This window comes from Ochlerotatus camptorhynchus, unplaced genomic scaffold (assembly GCF_037179485.1).
Source record: "Ochlerotatus camptorhynchus isolate MF236.1 unplaced genomic scaffold, CSIRO-AGI_Acam_v1.1 ptg000404l, whole genome shotgun sequence".
Classification (NCBI taxonomy): domain Eukaryota; kingdom Metazoa; phylum Arthropoda; class Insecta; order Diptera; family Culicidae; genus Ochlerotatus; species Ochlerotatus camptorhynchus.
In genome coordinates this window covers 410,876-429,965 of record NW_027040890.1, presented here as the reverse complement: position 1 = coordinate 429,965, position 19,090 = coordinate 410,876, and the positions used below count along the sequence as shown (strand labels likewise).

Here is a 19,090-nt window from a genome sequence, read left to right as displayed (position 1 = left end):
TTGACTTTCAATAAAAAATAATTGCCAATAAAATCCGAATTTTTATGAGAATATATTGGACATGGTGTACGTTTGTTCTGTTTTGCGTGAGTGTGCAGATTTATTTTCGTGTCTTCGATAATTTATAAACTTGTGCATGACTCCTGATGAAATTTTCACCACTGAATAAATGATCCTTCCAGATCAAAAAGCTGTCAACAGTTTCTTGCAAGTCAAACGCGCACTCCTTTGCCTGTGGATTTGAGGAAATACCTCAAATCCCCTCATCCATCCAATGTATGATCTTGGTAAAGGAATGTTCATTTGATTAGTACTGTCGCAATAATGGTCCTTCGCTCAATTTATCATATACATCTAGGTAGAGCTGGAATAAGGGCGTAACAGGTTATATAAACAATGACTTCTCTAGATGATTTCTATAAAGTCAAAACTACCCTACGCAAATCAACATCACCTGCGGCTAGGGGAAATCTACCCTTATCCGATGGTTATGTTGGTTTGCGTAGACGTGTTGGTTTGGATTCGAAGACATTATGGAGAGAAGTCCTTGTTTACAAAATTGTTTTATGCCCTAATTCCAGCTCTATCTAGAAATTATTTGCACGGTATTACCAAGCCGGAGGCGGCGGGTTCGATTCCCGGTCTGGTCGAGGGAATCTTTCGGGTTGGAAATTTTCTCGACTTCCCTGGGCATAGAGTATCATTGTGCTTGCCACACAATATACAAATTCATGCAATTGGTATTGGCATCGAAAGCTCTCAATTAATAACTGTTGAAGTGCAAGTGCACTAAATTGAGAGCACGCAATAAGCTAATATGCACTAAGCAATAAGCTTGAAATGCGAATAAGAAGAAGAAGAATCTAGAAATTATTGCACTAAAGCTTCATGTTGATATATGTATAGCATTTCATCCCAACTCTGAAATCCGTAAACTTCACGTATGAAGTAACAAAACACACTTTGAATGAAATATCTTCAATATGTCCGTGCAAAAAATCTCTAAGTGGTAGTTGAAAATGAAATTCGAACATTGCTGTATTATCAACGTATTATGCATTAAAGAACCCAATTGACGACATCGGCACTTGTCATATGACCTACATGAATACATCGATTTCAACATAGTATTTTGTAGCTTATTTTGCAGTTATCTCTAAACTGTCGTTGGATTGATGAGTATGAATAAACCTTGCAATACTGCCAAGTTTTTTTTGGGACCGGAAACACATGTTACAATCCGGATTCTTACAAGCTCATTTATATAAGTTGGATAATTGAGCATTCACTATTTCAGGAGAATCACATAATTAGGTCTCATTGATGTAAAAAAACATGAAGGCACTCATCCTGTCAACTATACACTAATAAATAGTCCCACCACCGAATCCCAATCCAAACCATTCAAAGAGAGCCAAAATTCAACATTGCATTGCAAATCTGGTGCTGCTACCATGTGAAGTAAAAATAAACCCATCAAACGAAAATTATTCCACTCCCAGGTGTAGTTTCCACCCACCAATCCTCTGGGAAACTGGCAATCTCTGCCTTCAATCACACACGAAATTAAACCTCAGCCCAGCGGATAGAGGTGATAGGAAAAGCACAGTTATTTTCCCTCCATACAGTTAATAGAGATAACAAGCCATAAAACTGGGTGGCGTGTAGTAAATAATCAATCATAATCAATTTGCGAATTCCCCCCCATTCTGGCTGTCGATTCATGAATAGAGGAAGAAAACACATTTCCGAATCGGTGCCCTTGAAGTACCGTAGGTTTCCACTTCGAATGGGATTTGAATCTACTTATCAGCACATTCATTGCCTGTTACACGACAGACTAAGAATTGGATGTTTTTGAACACTCGTAGATACTTAGTTGATTGAAACAAGTCGATTAAGATGAACGAGTTTCATGCCGTTCTACGTCAGTAATTGAAATCGATTGTAGTGGTCCGGTATCTTGCATATCTGCTGTATTTAGAGGTACATAGGTTTCGTCGTCCATGAATGACGGTCAAAACAAGATAAGTACCGAGTATCATTGACCCAGTAAGGCAAAGAGGACCATCACTTGGTACTCATCCACACATCCTACCGGTACGTACTCGAATCGATATTTACTCGGGCGTAGTTGGACTGCAGTTTATTATAGTGATTCGCTTCGCTGGAGTGTCAACGTACTAATGCAGAGAACATTTTTATGATCTGAATTCGATACCAAAGTGCTTATACAGTGTGAAATGTTTCAAAATTCTTCATTTGCTGCAAATATGCAGATCAGGTAATTTAGATAAACTTAGCATTAAGGAAGTGATATCATTCTAGAATACAAGACCTTCGCCAATATCTGATGCAGTGAAGTCCGATATTTCAATCTCACATGATCTTCCCCCGTAACATCAGCTGGCGTTTGGTTTTTGAGACAAAGCTTTCTCACAGATGTATTCTCGAGAGTCAAGAAAATTGTGAACCGAAAATGTGCTATTTTAATATCGCGTGCTTCGTTGCTACCTACTAATGACGATAGATTACGCGACAGTGATTTCACAGCGTTGTTTTTTCCGAAAATAAGTTCCATATGCAACAAATTTCAGAATTGATGTATTTGAATCAATTCTGTGATTAGAAGTTTTAAAGTGACGTCATCTATAGCCAACCCTTGAAGTAAATTCGGGACAAAAGAAAATCACTCAGAAACTGCGTGTCGCACTACGTCATTTGAGGCGAACAACGTCAAACGAGGTCGTTTCCGATGCGGATCAATCCAGTTTTGTTCGCGATCTTTAGAGATTTTCCCACTATTTGGGAAGCGTGTGCACCGACGATCGAAATGTTTTTCAAAATCTGACTAAAATCGCATTTTTCCTCATTACTTCCAGACGATCATCTAGTGATACCCAACTGGACAAGGTTCAAGGCATCAGAGGAGCCTCCGTTTATAACATCCATGGCTTAGCAGGATCACAAGGATCACTCAGCATTCCTCCCATCCACAAGGATGTTCCGGGCTATCGGGGAAGCAATGAGTTCATTTGTAAGTATTTTTTAGATTCAAAATTCCACACTCTAAGTTTCAAATTTCAAATTTTCAACATTACAAATTCAAATCAGACAAATTTCAGGGTCCAGATCAGACTAATTTCAAATTCCAAATCTGACAGATTCCAAATCATACTTAATTCCAAACAGCCAAATCTTAAATTCCCAATCAGATAATATTACAAATTACAGATCAGACGAATTCCAAATCAGACAAATTGGGGATTTTTTTCAATAACGTAACAAATGAGCCGAAGGGTCTCAGAGTTTTATGAAATTTTGCGCACACGTAGAGTATGTGGCTATATGAATGGAAAATAAAAATCAAAAATACGGGGTGTTTAATTATCTCGGCAAATTTTAGTTGATGTTTTTGAATTTTCCCGGACATCAAGTACTTTGAAAATGTGTTACTTAGAATGAACGTTGTATTCTGAAATGATAAGAAAATTATCTCAAAAGTCCATAAAACAAATAATCTGAAAAATTATTAGGGCAATTTTTTTTGTGGTGGTGGAAAATTCCAAGAAACATAAGGAAAAACCATGGTCAGGGTATTCAACTTTTCCTAATGATTATTGAAATTCTTGAAAAACTCTTATATTTCACTGAAGAAAAATTCAAAGTGACTCCGTTTTTTGAGATATGACCAAAATAGGTCATAGGAAAGCCATGAAAATTACCGTTTTCTTGCTTGTTTTATGATTCTTTTAGAATGGCACGTAATCGGCCATTAGTTTTTTGGTAATTATTCAAAACGGTGAGAGATACCACTCTGAAATTTTAACCAGTGAAAGATAAAACATTTGCATGAAAGAGAAAGGTATTGGAATATGATATTGCGATTTTGCTCCATGATGTACATTTTCGTAGGAAACATTTTTCAGATTATATTTTATTATGAATTCTGATTTAATGTCCTTTCCATTTAACTAAAATGCTTGGTTCGTGACTTATGAATTTTCAAAGTAAGTGATGTCCAGAAAAATCAGAAAACTACAACTACAATTTTCCAGAAAAATTAACCACTCCATATTTTTAAGTTTTTTTTTTTTCGTTTATAAAATTAGAAAATCTAACCGTGGGTAAAATTTCATGACATTCTTAGACCTTTCGGCCTAAACTTGCTATCGGACAGACATTAAAAACAAATTTCCAAATCTCAAATAACAAATCATACAAATTACAAATTACAAATTACAAATCAGACGAACTTCAAGACAGACTTATAATAAATCAGAATAGTTCCAAATCAAAAAAGTTACCATAAGTAACAAATCAAATCAAGTCTTATTTCCAATTTCAACTCAAAGATTAATCAGATAAATTCCTAATCAGACCAATTCAGAATTCAAAATTATAAATCAGAAATTCCAAACCAAACATATATCAAATTTCAAATTCCAGATAAGACAAATTTCCGATTCAAATTCCAAATGTAAGAAATTCCAAATTCAAAATCAGTCAAATTTCAGATTTCCTATCTAACATATTCTAAATTTCTAATCAGACATGTTCAAATTACAAATCGAATAAATTTCAAATCCAACATATTCCATATCAATCAAGTTTCAAAATTCAAGTCATAAAAATTAATAGTACAATTAACAAATCAGACAAATCTCAAAATCTACATCAGACAAATTCCTAATTCCAAATCAGGCAATTTCAAATTCCAAATCAGTCAAATTTCAAATTGCACATCACTCAAATTCATAATAACAAATCACACAGATTTCAAACACCAAATTCCAAATTTCAAATTATAAATCAGACCAATTCCAAATTTCAAATAAGATATATTGGGAATTTAAAATTTGAAAAAATACAGGCTGCAAGTCAGACAAATCTCAATTACAAATCAGACAAAAAATCAGAAAATTTATAAATCAAACAAATTTCAAATTGAAAATCAGACAATTTCCTAATTAAAAAATCCCATATCAGACCAATTTCAAATTAAAAATTCCAAATTATAAATTCCAAATTATAAATTCCAAATTAGACAAACTTCACCAACAAAAATCATAACAAATTCAAATAGCAAACCAGAAAAATTCAAAATTCTGAATCAAAGAAACTACGGATTACAAATCAGACAACTTCCAAATCAAACATATTTCATATTCCTTGTCCAAATCAGACAAATAAAAAATTGCATATCGGAAAAATTCCATATTAGACATGTTCCATATCAGACAAATTTAAAATTCCTAATCAAACAAATTACAAATTACAAATCAGACAAACGTCAAATTCCAACTGATATAAATTCCATATTCTTAATCAGTCAAATTAAAGATTAAAAAAAAAATCAAACTGCTAATCAGAAGAACTCCAAATCACAAAAATTCCATATCAGAAATATTTGCAATCCAAATCAGACGAATTAAAATTAAAATCAGACAAACAGCAAATAAAACAAAATAAATTTCAACCTCGACAACATCTGTATCGTAAAAATTTAAAATTCAAATCAGACAAATAATAAAAAACAAATCATAACAATCGCAAATCAGACAAATTTCATACATCAATTTAGATATATTGGAAATTAAAAATTTGAAAAATTACGGTTTGCAAGTTAGACAAATCCCAAATTACAAATCAAACAAAAAGTCAGAAAATTTAGAAATCAGGTAAATTTCAAATTGAAATTTAGATAAATTTTAAATTAGAAAATCCCATATCAGACCAACTTCAAATTCCAAATTAGCTGAATAACATGTTACAAATCAGACCAATATCTAATTAAAATCAGGCAGATACCAAATCAGACAAATTCAACATAAAAAATCATACCAATTCCAAATAGCAAATCTGAATAATCCAAAATTCTGAATCAGACAAATTAGAGATTAAAAATCAGACAAATTTCAAAGCAGACAAATTCCAAAATCCTAATTCCAAATCAGACTGATTCCGAACATCAAATCTGATATATTGAAAATTCAAAATTTGAAAAATTACAATTTGCAAGTCAGACAAATCCCAAATTACTAATCAGACAAATTTCAAATTGAAAATCAGACAATTTCAAAATTAGAAAATCCCATATCAGACCAAATTCAAGTTCCAAATAAGATGAATAACATATCTCAAATCAGACCAATATCAAACTAACAATCGGACAGATTTCAAATTTTAAATTCCAAATCAGACAAATTTCACATAGAAATTCATACCAATTTCAAAAAGCAAATCAGAATCATAGAAACTACAGATTACAAATCAGACAACTTCCACATCAAACCAATTTCATTTTCCTTATTCCAAGTCAGCCAAATCCCCAATTTCAAATCAGGCAAATTTAAATTGCATATGTGACAAATTCCAAATCAGACATATTCCATATCGGACAAATTTCAAATTCTTAATCGGACAAATTATAAATTTCAAATCAGATAAATATTAAATTCCAGATGAAACCAATTTCACATCAGACCAATTCCACATTTTCAATCAATCAAGTTAAAGAGTACAAATCAGAAAAAAAAAATCAAATTACAAATCAGACGAACTCCAAATCACAAAAATTCAATATCAGAAATAAATTGATAAATTGATATTACAAATCAGACAAACCTCACATTTAAAATCAAATAAATTTCAAATCTGCCAAATTCTGTATCGGACAAATTTAAAATTCAAATCAGACAAATAATAAATAAAAAATCAGAAAACTTGATAATCAAACAAATTTAAAATTCCACATCGTAGGTACTAATTTTCAATCCCAAATCAGAAAAATTTCGAATTACAAATAAGACAAATTCCAAATAAAACAAAAATCGAATCCACATTTTTGAAGTTAAATAAGACAAACATTTAATTTATAATCAAACAAATTTTAAATTCTACATCATCAAATTCCTAATTCCAAATCACAAAATTACAAATTCCAAATAAGACAAATTTCAAATTCCAATTTCGACAAATTTCAAATTCCAAATCAGACAAATTTCAAATTGCACTTCATACAAATTCGAAAAAACAAAGCACACAGATTTCAAACACAAAATTTCAGATTATAAATCAGACCAACTCCAAATTGCAAATCATACAAATTGGAAATAAAAATCAGGCAAATTTAAAATCAGACAAATATAAAATTACAATACAGAAACATTTCTAAGCAGATAAATTCCAAGATACTTATTCCAAATTAGACCAATCCTAAATATCAAATCAGATGTATTGGAAATTCAAAATTTGAAAAATTACATGTAACATGTCAGATAAATCTCAAATTACAAATCAGACAAAAATCAGACAACTTCCAAATCAAACAAATTTCATATTGCTTATTCCAAGTCAGTCGAATACTAAATTCCAAATCAGACAAATTTAAAATTGCATATCAGACGAATTTCAAATCAGACAAGTTCCATATCAGACAAATTTAAAATTCCTTATCAGACAAATTAAAAAATACAAATTAGACAAACATCAAATTCCAAATGATATAAATTTTAAATCAGGTAACAAATCAGAGAAATTTCAAATAACTCATCAGATTAATTCCAAATCATACAAAATTCGGATCACATTTAACTTCCAAATATGACAAATGTTCAATTAAAAATCAAACAAATTTTAAATTCCACATCAGACATATTCCTTATTCCAAATCAGACAAATTAAAAATTTCAAGTCAATCCAATTTAAGATTCCATATTAGACAAATTTAAAATTATAAATCCAAATCCAATTTAGACAAATAACAAATAACAGATCAGACAAAGTCCTAATCAATCAAACGTCAAATCCCAAATCATACAAATTAAAAATTACTAATCAGACAAATTTAAAATTTCATTTCAGACGAATAAAAAATTACGAATCAGTCAATTTTACAATAACAAACATTATTTCAGACAAATTAAAAATTCCAAATTAGACAACTTTCAAATTCCAATTCAAAAAACTCCAAATGAGGCCAGCTTCGAATTCCCAGTTCGACAAATTCCGTATAACAAATCAGATGTAATTAACATTCCTAATCAAACAAAATTCAAATTCAGACAAATTACAAATTTCAAATCAGACAATTTAAAATTTTTAAATCCGACAAATATCATATTTATAATCAAATTCCATGCAGACAAATTTTAAACTCCAAAAAAGACAAATAGTAAATATCAAATCAGACAAATTACAAACTAACATCTAGACCAATTCTAAATGAGACAAATTTCTAACTCCAATTCAGACAAATTACAAATTTCAAATAATTTTAAATTCAAATTCAATTCACAAAAAATACGAATTACAAATCAGACAAATTTCTCATCACACACATTTCAGATCTTAAATCAGTGGAATTTCAAATTCTTTTTCAGACTAATCTCACATTCCAATTCAGACAAATTCCTTACTCCAAATTAGACCAGTTTCAAATTCGAATTCAGGCAAATGAAGCAAATTTCGAATTCCAAGTCCGACAAATTTAGAATTACAAATCAGACTTATTTGAAAATCCACATTAAACAAATTTTTAATTCCAAATCTGAAAATTTAAAAACTTCCAATTCCGAATCAGACATATTTTAAACTGCAAATAAGACGAAATTAAACTTCCAACTCAGTAAAATTTCAAATTCCAAATGAGACAAATAGACTTCAATAAGTCCGCAAGATTCTAAACAACAAAATCAGATTAATTACAAATAACAAATCAAACAAATTCTACATCAGGCAAATTTAAAAATTCCACATCATATTAACTCATGATTTCCAATCAGACAAATTCCAAATAACAAAACAAACATATTTAAAAATCCTAATTGGTTAAAATTGGAATTCGATATAAACAATTAACAGATTACAAATCAGACAAATTTAAAATTCCAAATCAGACAATTTCCAACTTGCAAATGAGAAAAAAAATATAAATAAGATATACGTTAAATTCAAAATTAACAAATTCTAAATCCGACAGCAAAATCAACTTCAGGCAAATTCCAAATAGACTTATTTAAAATTTGAATTCAGACAAATTATAAATTTTGGATATGACAAATTTCCATTGAGACTAATTTTTAATTCTATTTCAGACAAATTTCAAATTATAAATCAGACCATTTACCAATCAAAAAAATCTTAAATTACAAATCAAACTAATCTAAACTTCCACATTAGAAAAAAATCGTTATTCAAAATCAGACAAATTCCAGATAACAAATCAAACAAATTGAAATTTTTCGAAATGAAACAAAACACAGATTACAAATCAGAAAAAATTCAATTTCCAAATCAAATAAATTTCAAATGTGACAAAATCCGTTTCTGAAAATTTTCAAATCCCGGATCAGACAAATGATAAATTATAAATAAGTCAAATTCCACATCAGACAAATTTTGAAATCCACATCAGACAAATTTCTAATTTCATTTTCCAAATCAGACACATTTAAAACTCCAAATAAGAATAATTCTAAATTCCATTTCAGACAAATTACAAATTTAAGATCAGACGAATTCCAAATAAAATATATTTCTTACCCCACAATTTACAAATCAGACCAATCAGACAAATTCCAATAAAATTTAATCAGGCAAATTTCGTTTTCCAAATTGGACTTATTTCAAATTCCAGCTTAGACAAATTCCAAATCAGACAAATTTTAAATCGTAAATCAAACAAATTTCAAGTTTCAAATCAGACAAAAATATCACATTTCACATCAGCCAAATTCATACTTCCAAATCCAACAAATTCCAAATTTTAAATCAGACAAATTCCAAGATAAAAATCAGACGAATTCCTAATTGCAAAATAGACATTTTCCAAATCAAGAATGTGCTGATTAAAAATCAAACATTTTCCAAATCAAACCAATTCTAAATTCCATAAAACCAATTAGAAAAATCCAAATTTCAAATTAAAAAAAATAACAGAAAACAAGTCACACAAGTCGCAAATCAGATGGATTTCAAATTCAAACGAATTTTAATTTCCAAATCGGATTTATTTCAAATTCCAGTTTAGACAAATTACAAATTCCAGATCAGACAAATTCCAAATCAGACAAATTTCTTATCCCAATTCAGACAAATTTCAAATTACAAATAAAAAAAAATTCAGTTTAAAAATCAGACAAATTCCTAATTGCAAAATAGACATTTTGAAAATCAAATAATGTACTGGTTAAAAATGAAACATTTTCCAAATCAAATCAATTCCAAATTCCAAACATCCTCATTCCAAATAACGAAAAAGAAAAATCCCATGAACCAAATTAAAAAAAAAAAAAAAAAAACAGATAAGTCAGACAAATCCCAAATCAGACGGATTTCAAATTCAAACAAATTTTAAATTCCAAATGAGACTAATTAAAACAAATTTTAAATTCCAAAAGAGACTAACTAAAATAAAAATCAAAATCAGTCAAATAACAAATACAAATCAGATAAATATCAAATTCCAAATCAAATAAATTTCAAATCAGATAAATTTAGTAACAGACAAATGCATATTACATATCAGAAAAAATCTTATAAGACACATTCCAAATTTCACATATGACAAATTGCAAATTTCAAATACCAATTCAGATAAATTTTAAATTCCATATCAGAAGAATTTTAAATTAAAATACAGACATATCAAAAATTACAGATCAGACAAATTCCATATAAGACAAATAAAAAAAATCCCAATTCAGATAAATTTTAAATTCCAAATTACAAATCATAAAATTTGACATCAGCCAAATTCATAATTCCTAATCAGTCAAATTCCATATCAGACGAATTCTAGATTTCCAATCAGACCAAGTTGCACAACAGAAAAATTTAAAATTCTAAATGAAAGAAGCTACAGATCAAAAAAACAGACAAATTTGGTCTGATTTGGACAAATTTTATCTGAATTGGACAATTTCCAAGTTCCGGATTCTAAATCAGGCAAATTCGTAATTCCAAATCAGACAAATTCCAAATTTCCCATTTGAAAAATTTCAGATTACAAGTCAGACAAATTAAAAATTCAAAATCAAACAAATTTCAAATTCCAAAGCAGACAAATCAAAAATTAAAAATCAGACAAATTGCAAATTTAAAATCAGACAAGTTCCAAATTCCAAATAAAACATGTTGCATGTTTCATATTCCAAATCAAGAGAATTCTATATCAGACATATTGAATATCTCAAACCAGACAAATTACAGGTTAAAAATTACAAATCACAACACAGACAAATACCAAATTCCAAATCAAATAAATTTCAAATCCGACAAATTCTGTATCGGACATGTTTTGAATTCAAAAACACATAATAATCCGACCAATTGCAAACTGTAAGTCTGAGAAATTTTAAATTACAAATCAGACAATTCAGACAAATTCCACATTCCACATTCCTCAAACCACATTCCAAATTGCACATTCCAAATTCTGCATTTCAAATTCGACTCTTTAAATTCTACATTTCAAATTTTACTTTCCAAATTCGTAGTTCTGAATTGGCTTTAAAAATTTTTAGTAGATGACAATGTTGGAATTAAAAATTTGTTTTAGAAATTCAATACTTAAAAGTCGGAAATGAAATTGAAAATTCAAAGTTGTAAAATTTAAAAGTTGAATTGATAAATAAGAATTTGAAAATTCGAAATTTAAAATCTTAAACTGAAAATTAATTCCTTAAATCAACAAGCAAATTGTTGAACCTTCAAACACCCAACCAAACAACGCTAACCATTGTCCTTTCCCCCTTTTGCAGTATCCGACGACAAAAAGTCCACCATGGATCAGCTGCGTGAAGTTGGCCCCTGGTGCCGGCGAAAGTACCGCAGCATTTTCCGCAAGAAGATCCTCTACAAGCGCGTTCCGGTGTTCAACTGGCTTCCCAAGTACAACATGGACGATGCTGTCGGCGATCTAGTGGCCGGCTTTACCGTCGGCCTTACCGTTATTCCACAGGCGCTGGCATACAGTAGCATTGCGGGACTACCGGCTGCCGTAAGTTTCGAGCATCTCAATTACCCAACATTCCAAAAAAAAGCTCATCCGTTTTTTTTTCTTATTCTACAGTATGGTCTCTACGGTTCCTTCCTCGGTTGTTTCGTGTACATCTTTCTGGGATCCTGCAAGGACGTTCCAATGGGACCGACAGCCATTGCGTCTCTTCTGACATTCCAAGTGACGCACGGAATTTGGCAACGTGCGGTACTTCTTGCCTTCCTGACAGGCCTGATTGAGCTGTTGATGGGACTTTTTGCTCTCGGTTTTCTGATCGATTTCGTATCTGGACCAGTCAGTTCTGGATTTTCCTCCGCGGTGGCGTTGATCATTCTGAGTTCGCAAATCAAGGATCTGCTCGGCATCGCTGCTAAGGGTAATACGTTTATTGAGCAGTGGCAGTCGATATTGGATGACATCCACAATACTCAATTGGGCGATGCTGTGATGGGTTTTACTTGCATTGTGGTTTTGCTGTTGATGAGACTTTTGCCACGCGTCAAAATTGGACCCCTGGAAGTTGAACAACAGTCTGTATTTCAGAAGATCGTGAACAAGTCTTTGTGGCTGATTGGAACAGCTCGTAATGCCATCATTGTGATAGTGTGCGGATCTATTGGAGCTGCCTTCTACAGCAATGGGCAAATGCCGTTCAAAATGATTGGCAACGTTCCGAGTGGACTCCCATCAATTCAACTACCACCGTTTTTCGTCCCGGAGGTTGTAGACGAAACCGGAGCAGTCGTCCAAGAATATGAAAGCTTCGGAGACATGCTCGGTAGCTTCGGATCAATGCTGATTGTAATTCCATTGATTGCCCTCCTGGAAGACATTGCCATCTGTAAGGCTTTTGGTGAGTGTTTTCAAGCTTTGTGTTTGATTCTTTGGAGTAATACGATTCATTTCTATTTCCACAGCTGACGGAAAACCTGTCGATGCAACTCAGGAGCTGATCGCTATTGGTGTTTCGAATATTGCAAACTCCTTCGTTCAAGGCTACCCGGGAACTGGAGCACTTTCTCGAGGTGCCGTCAACAATGCTAGTGGAGTTCGAACTGTGTTCGGTGGTCTGTACACGGGAATCATTGTAATCCTAGCGCTCCTATTCTTCACGCCCTACTTCTTCTACATTCCGAAAGCTGCACTGGCCGCCATCATCATTGCCGCTGTGGTGTTTATGGTTGAGGTTCGCGTGGTAAAGCCCATGTGGAGGAGTAAGAAATCTGATCTGATTCCCGGAATTGCTGCCTTCATTGCTTGCTTGGCTCTTCCGATCGAATACGGCATTCTGGTTGGTATCGGCCTTAACGTCATCTTCATCTTGTACCACGCGGCTCGGCCAAAGATCCACCTGGACCAACTGATCACACCGTGTGGAATCAAGTACCTGATGCTCACCCCGGATCGAAGTCTCATCTTTCCATCATCTGACTTTGTACGAAACCTTATCAACAAACACGGCCTCAAGAACCAAACTCCGGTGGTCATTGATTGCACTCACATCTACGGAGCGGACTTCACCGCCGCTCAGGTCATCGATACACTTATCAAAGATTTCAAACTGCGAAATCAGATGCTACTCTTCCTGAATCTGAAACCGTCCGTGTGCAACGTTTTCGAGGGAGCAGATCTTGAGTATCGAGTTTTCTACAATATCGAACAGCTGGAGAAGGCTATACAGGAAATTCGGCGAAAGAGTTTCCAGGCTTAGGACGAAAAACAAACACATAGCGTGCTAGAGAGCATTAGATCAATTGTAGAGCGGCAAAAGACAGAAACTCAGGACCATTGAAACCGCTTATCTAATGGAAAGAGTTGTAATCCTAGATACTGATATTTAGTTCGTTAGTAACGATGACTTAATCGAACGAATTGTGTCTCCCACAAGAGAAGTGATCTAGATTTTAAGGAGAGCGTGGACATATTAGGAGGTAGTAGTAGTTCCCGTTAATTTGTTGATATGCTGGGTCGTACTGGAAAGCGACGGTAAAGGTGTACTTAAATCCCGACGATTATAGAAGAAAAATTCTTATGATTTGCTGATAAAATTGAATCGGTTGTTATTATTTGTACAAGCATGGCAAACAGAACGCTACGAATCACCAGTTACATTGGTAGGATAAGCTAGTTTTTAGATTTGTAAGTTGATCCATATTGTTGAAATACACGAAATGTTCCTTTATTTTAATGAAACCTTTATTTTTATACAGTTGAATCCGAATTGTCTTACTCTGTAAAATATTTTCCTTTTCACTCGTTCCACTGCGGTCACCTGGTATCTAATTGCGGTAACGATTTGTTGATTTCCTGTTGTTATGTCATGTGAATAGCTGTAGTAGTCCAGGCCTTGAATTGAAATCGCGTCGCATTATTTTCTCCATACATTGAAGTGCCAAAAAATAAACCTATTATAACGATCACCAAATTAGATTAACACGTCAATCAAAGCACTTTGGCAAATATTTCACTTCAATTTCGGAATTTCCCACAATTTAGCTGAGAACGAATCAATTGACACGTAAATACAAACATCATCCGACCGGATGAGATATCCTACACTTGGGCTGGCAACAAAAAAGCTTACAAATGGGCAGTTGTTATATAGCGTCGATGTCCCTAAAGTCGACCTAAGTGTCCCTAATATTGAGCCCATACACAAATTTTGAACGAAAGCATTTTCCGTCCATATTTTGCTGCCAACCAGAAATATCCATATGTCCAGATGACGCATTGCACTAAGAACTGGAAGAACTGGAGATTTTTATCGATGAGCCTAAGCTTTAGAACCATAGGTCAACGATTTCCTTATCCTAAGTAAATGTTTCTTCGATTATAATATAACGATCAAACAAAATGCGAGACGTCTGTGCGGAACGACATTTGTAGATTAGTTTCTATGCCCAGCTGTTTTGTACGAATGAATACAAACACATGTGATTGAATTAGTCCTGTTGCTCTAATATCCAATGAAAGCCGTTTTTGGATGCATTACCGATTAGGATGATTAACTTGATGATTAACCGGAAAGGGGCATGTCCAATGTATGACATTATGTAGAATGTAGCCCAGGGCTGCCCAACGCGATGAGTTCGGAAAATTACTTGTATCGGACCGGTTGTTCTATCGAGCGCATGAATTTAGATATTACGGTGTTTTCCCTTTAATAAGATAACAGACAAAGCCAAACAGAACTACCAAATTCGGTAGTTCACATTTGTATGCGATGTAAGGTTTATCAAAAATGTTTAAACACGTACGGGCGATATCCATCCATTTGGCATAAATACGTAAGGCATACGGACGTTAAGCATAATGGGCGTTAGGCATAAAGTCATTAGGCATAATGTACGTTAGGCATAATAAACCTGTTTTGAGCATGGTAAACAATGCTTAAATAAGACTAAGCGTTGAATAAAAGATGATACAAATTATACAAACATAGTTTAAATGTGCTTATTAAACATTTTGGAATCCATTATTGATCATATCATAAGTGACGTAGCTACATATTTACTTAGATCCAAGATTAGTAGCGATAGCGGTTAAGTAATCTGGCAATAAAAACTCAGCATAGTTTTGAAATATATCTTGAAATCAATCGCATCTAGAAAAAAAAACATACATTTGTTGTAATATATTCTTACACACATATTGCAATTGTCAAAGAAGAAAAGGTTTTTCTTAAAGAACAGCTCATGAAATAAAGAATGGTGAATTTTGCGATTTTTCATTCAATAACAAAAAAAACAGCTAAGGTTATATAAAAGATGTTGCCAAAGAACAGCTCCTGAAATGAAGAATGGGGAATTCTGTGGTTTTTCAATCAATAATAAAAAACATACCTCCTGCATTTAGGATTTCGACTATTGATTCCAATGTGAAATTTAACGCTGATTCCAAAAATGCAGTCAGAAAAAAAATAGAAGTAGAACAGTTTTCAATATATAGCTAAAAGTTGATTTTGTTATAAATTTCAAATATTTTTCATAAAATTAAATAAAATTGAATTTACTTGCTTACTTACTTACTTATTTACTTACTTACTTACTTATTTACTTACTTACTTAATTATTTACTTACTTACTTACTTATTTACTTACTTACTTACTTATTTACTTACTTACTTTCGTCATCAAGAATCGGTGGGAAAAAATCCAAATGTGAGTGAAGAAAATTGATTTTCAACGACATGTTCACACCTATATTCATGAAGAGCATGGAGTTATAAACTGGTAGATGAATGGTTCCTCTATCATTGTGTACAGTTTGTTCACGAGATTGTTCTTTTATTCGCGAGAAATCAGCGATTGACATGTTTGTTTGCAAAAGCAATTTCGCCCCAATTCTCAAAGTTTTCCGGATTTGCTAGAGATATTTGATTTTAAGTAAATATGTTTTTGTTCATTTATAAAAAAAAAAACCAACTTGTAGCCATACATCAAAAACTGTTCTACTTTCTTTTTTTCTAACTGCATTTTTGGAATCAGTGTCAAATTTCACATTGGAAATTAAGATCAGCTTACCGAGTTCATAAATGCTGTAAACTAGATTGTCACCGATGTCAGCAATCATTAAACGGTCCCCATTATCATCCTTCTGGAATTCATCGGGTAGATTATGCCTAACGTCCGTATGCCTAATGTCGTGTACCCGTGTATGGTGCACGGTAACCGCAAAATACCCAATAATGACTACAAAGTAAGCATTTTCGAGGGAGACTGGGACTACCCATTAAATGAGTAAACATATTACCCATTTATGTGTATTTGTTACTCAAAAATGAATACTTACTACTTATTTTTGTAGTTGTATTTACTCATAAATAGGTGAAATTTTACTCATTTAATGGGTAGTTCCAGTTTCCCTCGAAAATGTTTACTTTGTAGTCATTATTGGGTATTTTTCGGTTACCGTGTGGTGTCTGGTCGGCTGTCATCAGCAGCAGTGCTTTCAGCACGTGGTGTTGAACATTGTTCTCCAGTACACAACGAAAGGCTGCCGGCAAGCAGCGAGGTGCAGCCCACATGGGCGTCCATTCACCGAAGAAGGAGAAAGAAGCCGCACCGCTACTGATCGGATTCAGTAGCTCTTCGTGAGTCACTGTGGGTCATCTATGCCCTCGTTCCAAACAACATACAGCTCGCCAACCTCATCTGTGTTGAACACACTAATAGTTCAGCATTACTCAACCATCACGACAAAACGGTCATTTTCAGCACCTCCATAAATTTGGTAAAAAGTATTTTCTGGACATTTGTCAAGGTCATCAATCGGATATCAGTTCCCATAAGTTAAAATCTAACATACCATGGCAACATTGGGGCTGCATTTTCAGAAACCAAAGTTAGTCGCGGGTTAGTCGTGACGGATTTTAGTTCTTCTACGAATCTGATTAAATTAATACTTTATCAATTGGTCACTATAGAAAATTGCTCGAATGTGCAATCCGGTTCCAGGTCCGGTGGTCATCAACAGAAGCAGTGTTTCGGCGCGTAGCGTTGTACATGATGTTTCTCCACTACACAACGATTGGCTCCCCGTATGCAGTTAGCTATCAAGAACGCTCGATTCACCGAAGAAGGAGGAAGAAGCCGCACCGCTACTGATCGAATAATTTTCATTGAAGGTTCGCTTGCCTTGCTGCCAGCCACATCACCCTCAAAGCTCTCTGATAATGTACCCAGCAACCCAATGTTTGTGATCAAATGAGTAACAGTATTGAAGTGGTAGGGGAAATGGATGTAATGTCGACCTAAATGCACATAATTTGGGCCCATACATAAATTCAGCAACCGACAAAATTTTCAAGAGCGACCAAAAATATCCATTAGTACCCTCCCAATGACACGTTCATCTAGATAAAATTGAAACATTTCCGTCCGGCGTTCTGTACAATTCTATCACAGATGTCAACATTCTACTGCCACATAGTGGAAGCGATCTGAAAAAAAAGATGATCAAACCCATTTCTCACCTTTTCCGATGTTTAGCGTTTAGGTGAGGTTTGGTAGGTTCCTTGAGGGTACCCGAAATATGCCCAAATTTGACTTATGTGATTTTGGGTATTTAATATATCTACCGTTGACCTAGGTTTTGAATTCTCACGTGATTTGAGGTGTCGCATGATAGGGTTTGGTCGAAGTAAGAAACTGGCCACTTCCCCGGGGGTGATCGGAACATGTCCGTATGTGATCAATGTGGTTCGAAGCACTTCATATAACTTCCATTGAACTAGGTTTTGAATTCTAATGTGATTTGAGGCGTTACATGATAGGTTTTGGTCCATGTCAAAAACTGGTCAAATCCCTGGGGATTGATCTCTTTTTCGAGTTCACCTGTGTGTTGAGGTGTCGTATGACATATTTGGCACATGCAGGTTACTTACTGGCTTAAGGCCGGTATTCAGTGGATCATGTTCCGGCCGTATCTCTGGAACTACACAGTTCGAAAAGTAGTGTAAATTTTTGTTCAATATGGTGCACATAAATGGAGCGTCACATGTCATATAAGTTTATATTATATATCATATAATGTTCTGACATATATCATGCAATGTAGCAAATATTGTATACAAAAGCCCATCTTTGTAAACAACATTGTTTACAAGTTGCTCGGTTGCGTGAAATTAAATTTAAGTTTACGTGAATGAATGTTAACATCACAATTAAAATTCAGAATTTCTATCTGTGTAGTTGACCGATTCCGAAAATATTCAATACCGTTCTAGGGACCGTGAAACCTTTCATTTGGCGATTGTTGCGTCCAATTATATTTTCCTAGAATCATGACTTTAAAAAAAATCGTTGAATTCCTGAATTCCTCTTAAGAAGCTCCTTTAGAAGCTTCTTTTAGAAAGCTTATTCGATGATGAACAAGCTGCGGGAACCTAAGGGAAGTTGTTAGCTTGAAAATATGGGAACTTCAAGGAAACCATAAGCAATTCCATTAGCTTAAAAAAATCTGCATGATCTTTTAATAACTTCTTGAAATTTCAATTATATTCAGTGAAATTAACGTAAGTCAAAAGAAATTCAGACATGTGGATCATCAGATCAGAGAATTTGAGAAAAACTTTATGAACTTTTT

At 33.4% G+C, this 19,090-nt stretch overlaps 1 protein-coding gene across 4 annotated transcripts in view; it reads left to right on the top strand.

Annotated features, from left to right (window-relative positions):
• LOC135710866 (sodium-independent sulfate anion transporter-like) overlaps positions 1–14,197 on the top strand; it is a 56,019-nt gene extending 41,822 nt beyond the window's left edge. For 2 of the 4 annotated variants that reach the window (XM_065233567.1, XM_065233566.1), the window contains exons 2-5: positions 2,883–3,037; positions 11,766–12,004; positions 12,077–12,857; positions 12,922–14,197. In XM_065233567.1, coding sequence (XP_065089639.1) covers positions 2,883–3,037; positions 11,766–12,004; positions 12,077–12,857; positions 12,922–13,715 — 1,969 coding nt within the window. In that variant the 3' untranslated portion in view covers positions 13,716–14,197. Of the gene's footprint in view, positions 1–2,019; positions 2,101–2,258; positions 2,285–2,882; positions 3,038–11,765; positions 12,005–12,076; positions 12,858–12,921 lie in introns of those variants that run through there. The other 2 variants (XM_065233568.1, XM_065233565.1) reach the window with 2 other exon arrangements.
• The last annotated feature ends 4,893 nt before the right edge of the window (positions 14,198–19,090 follow it).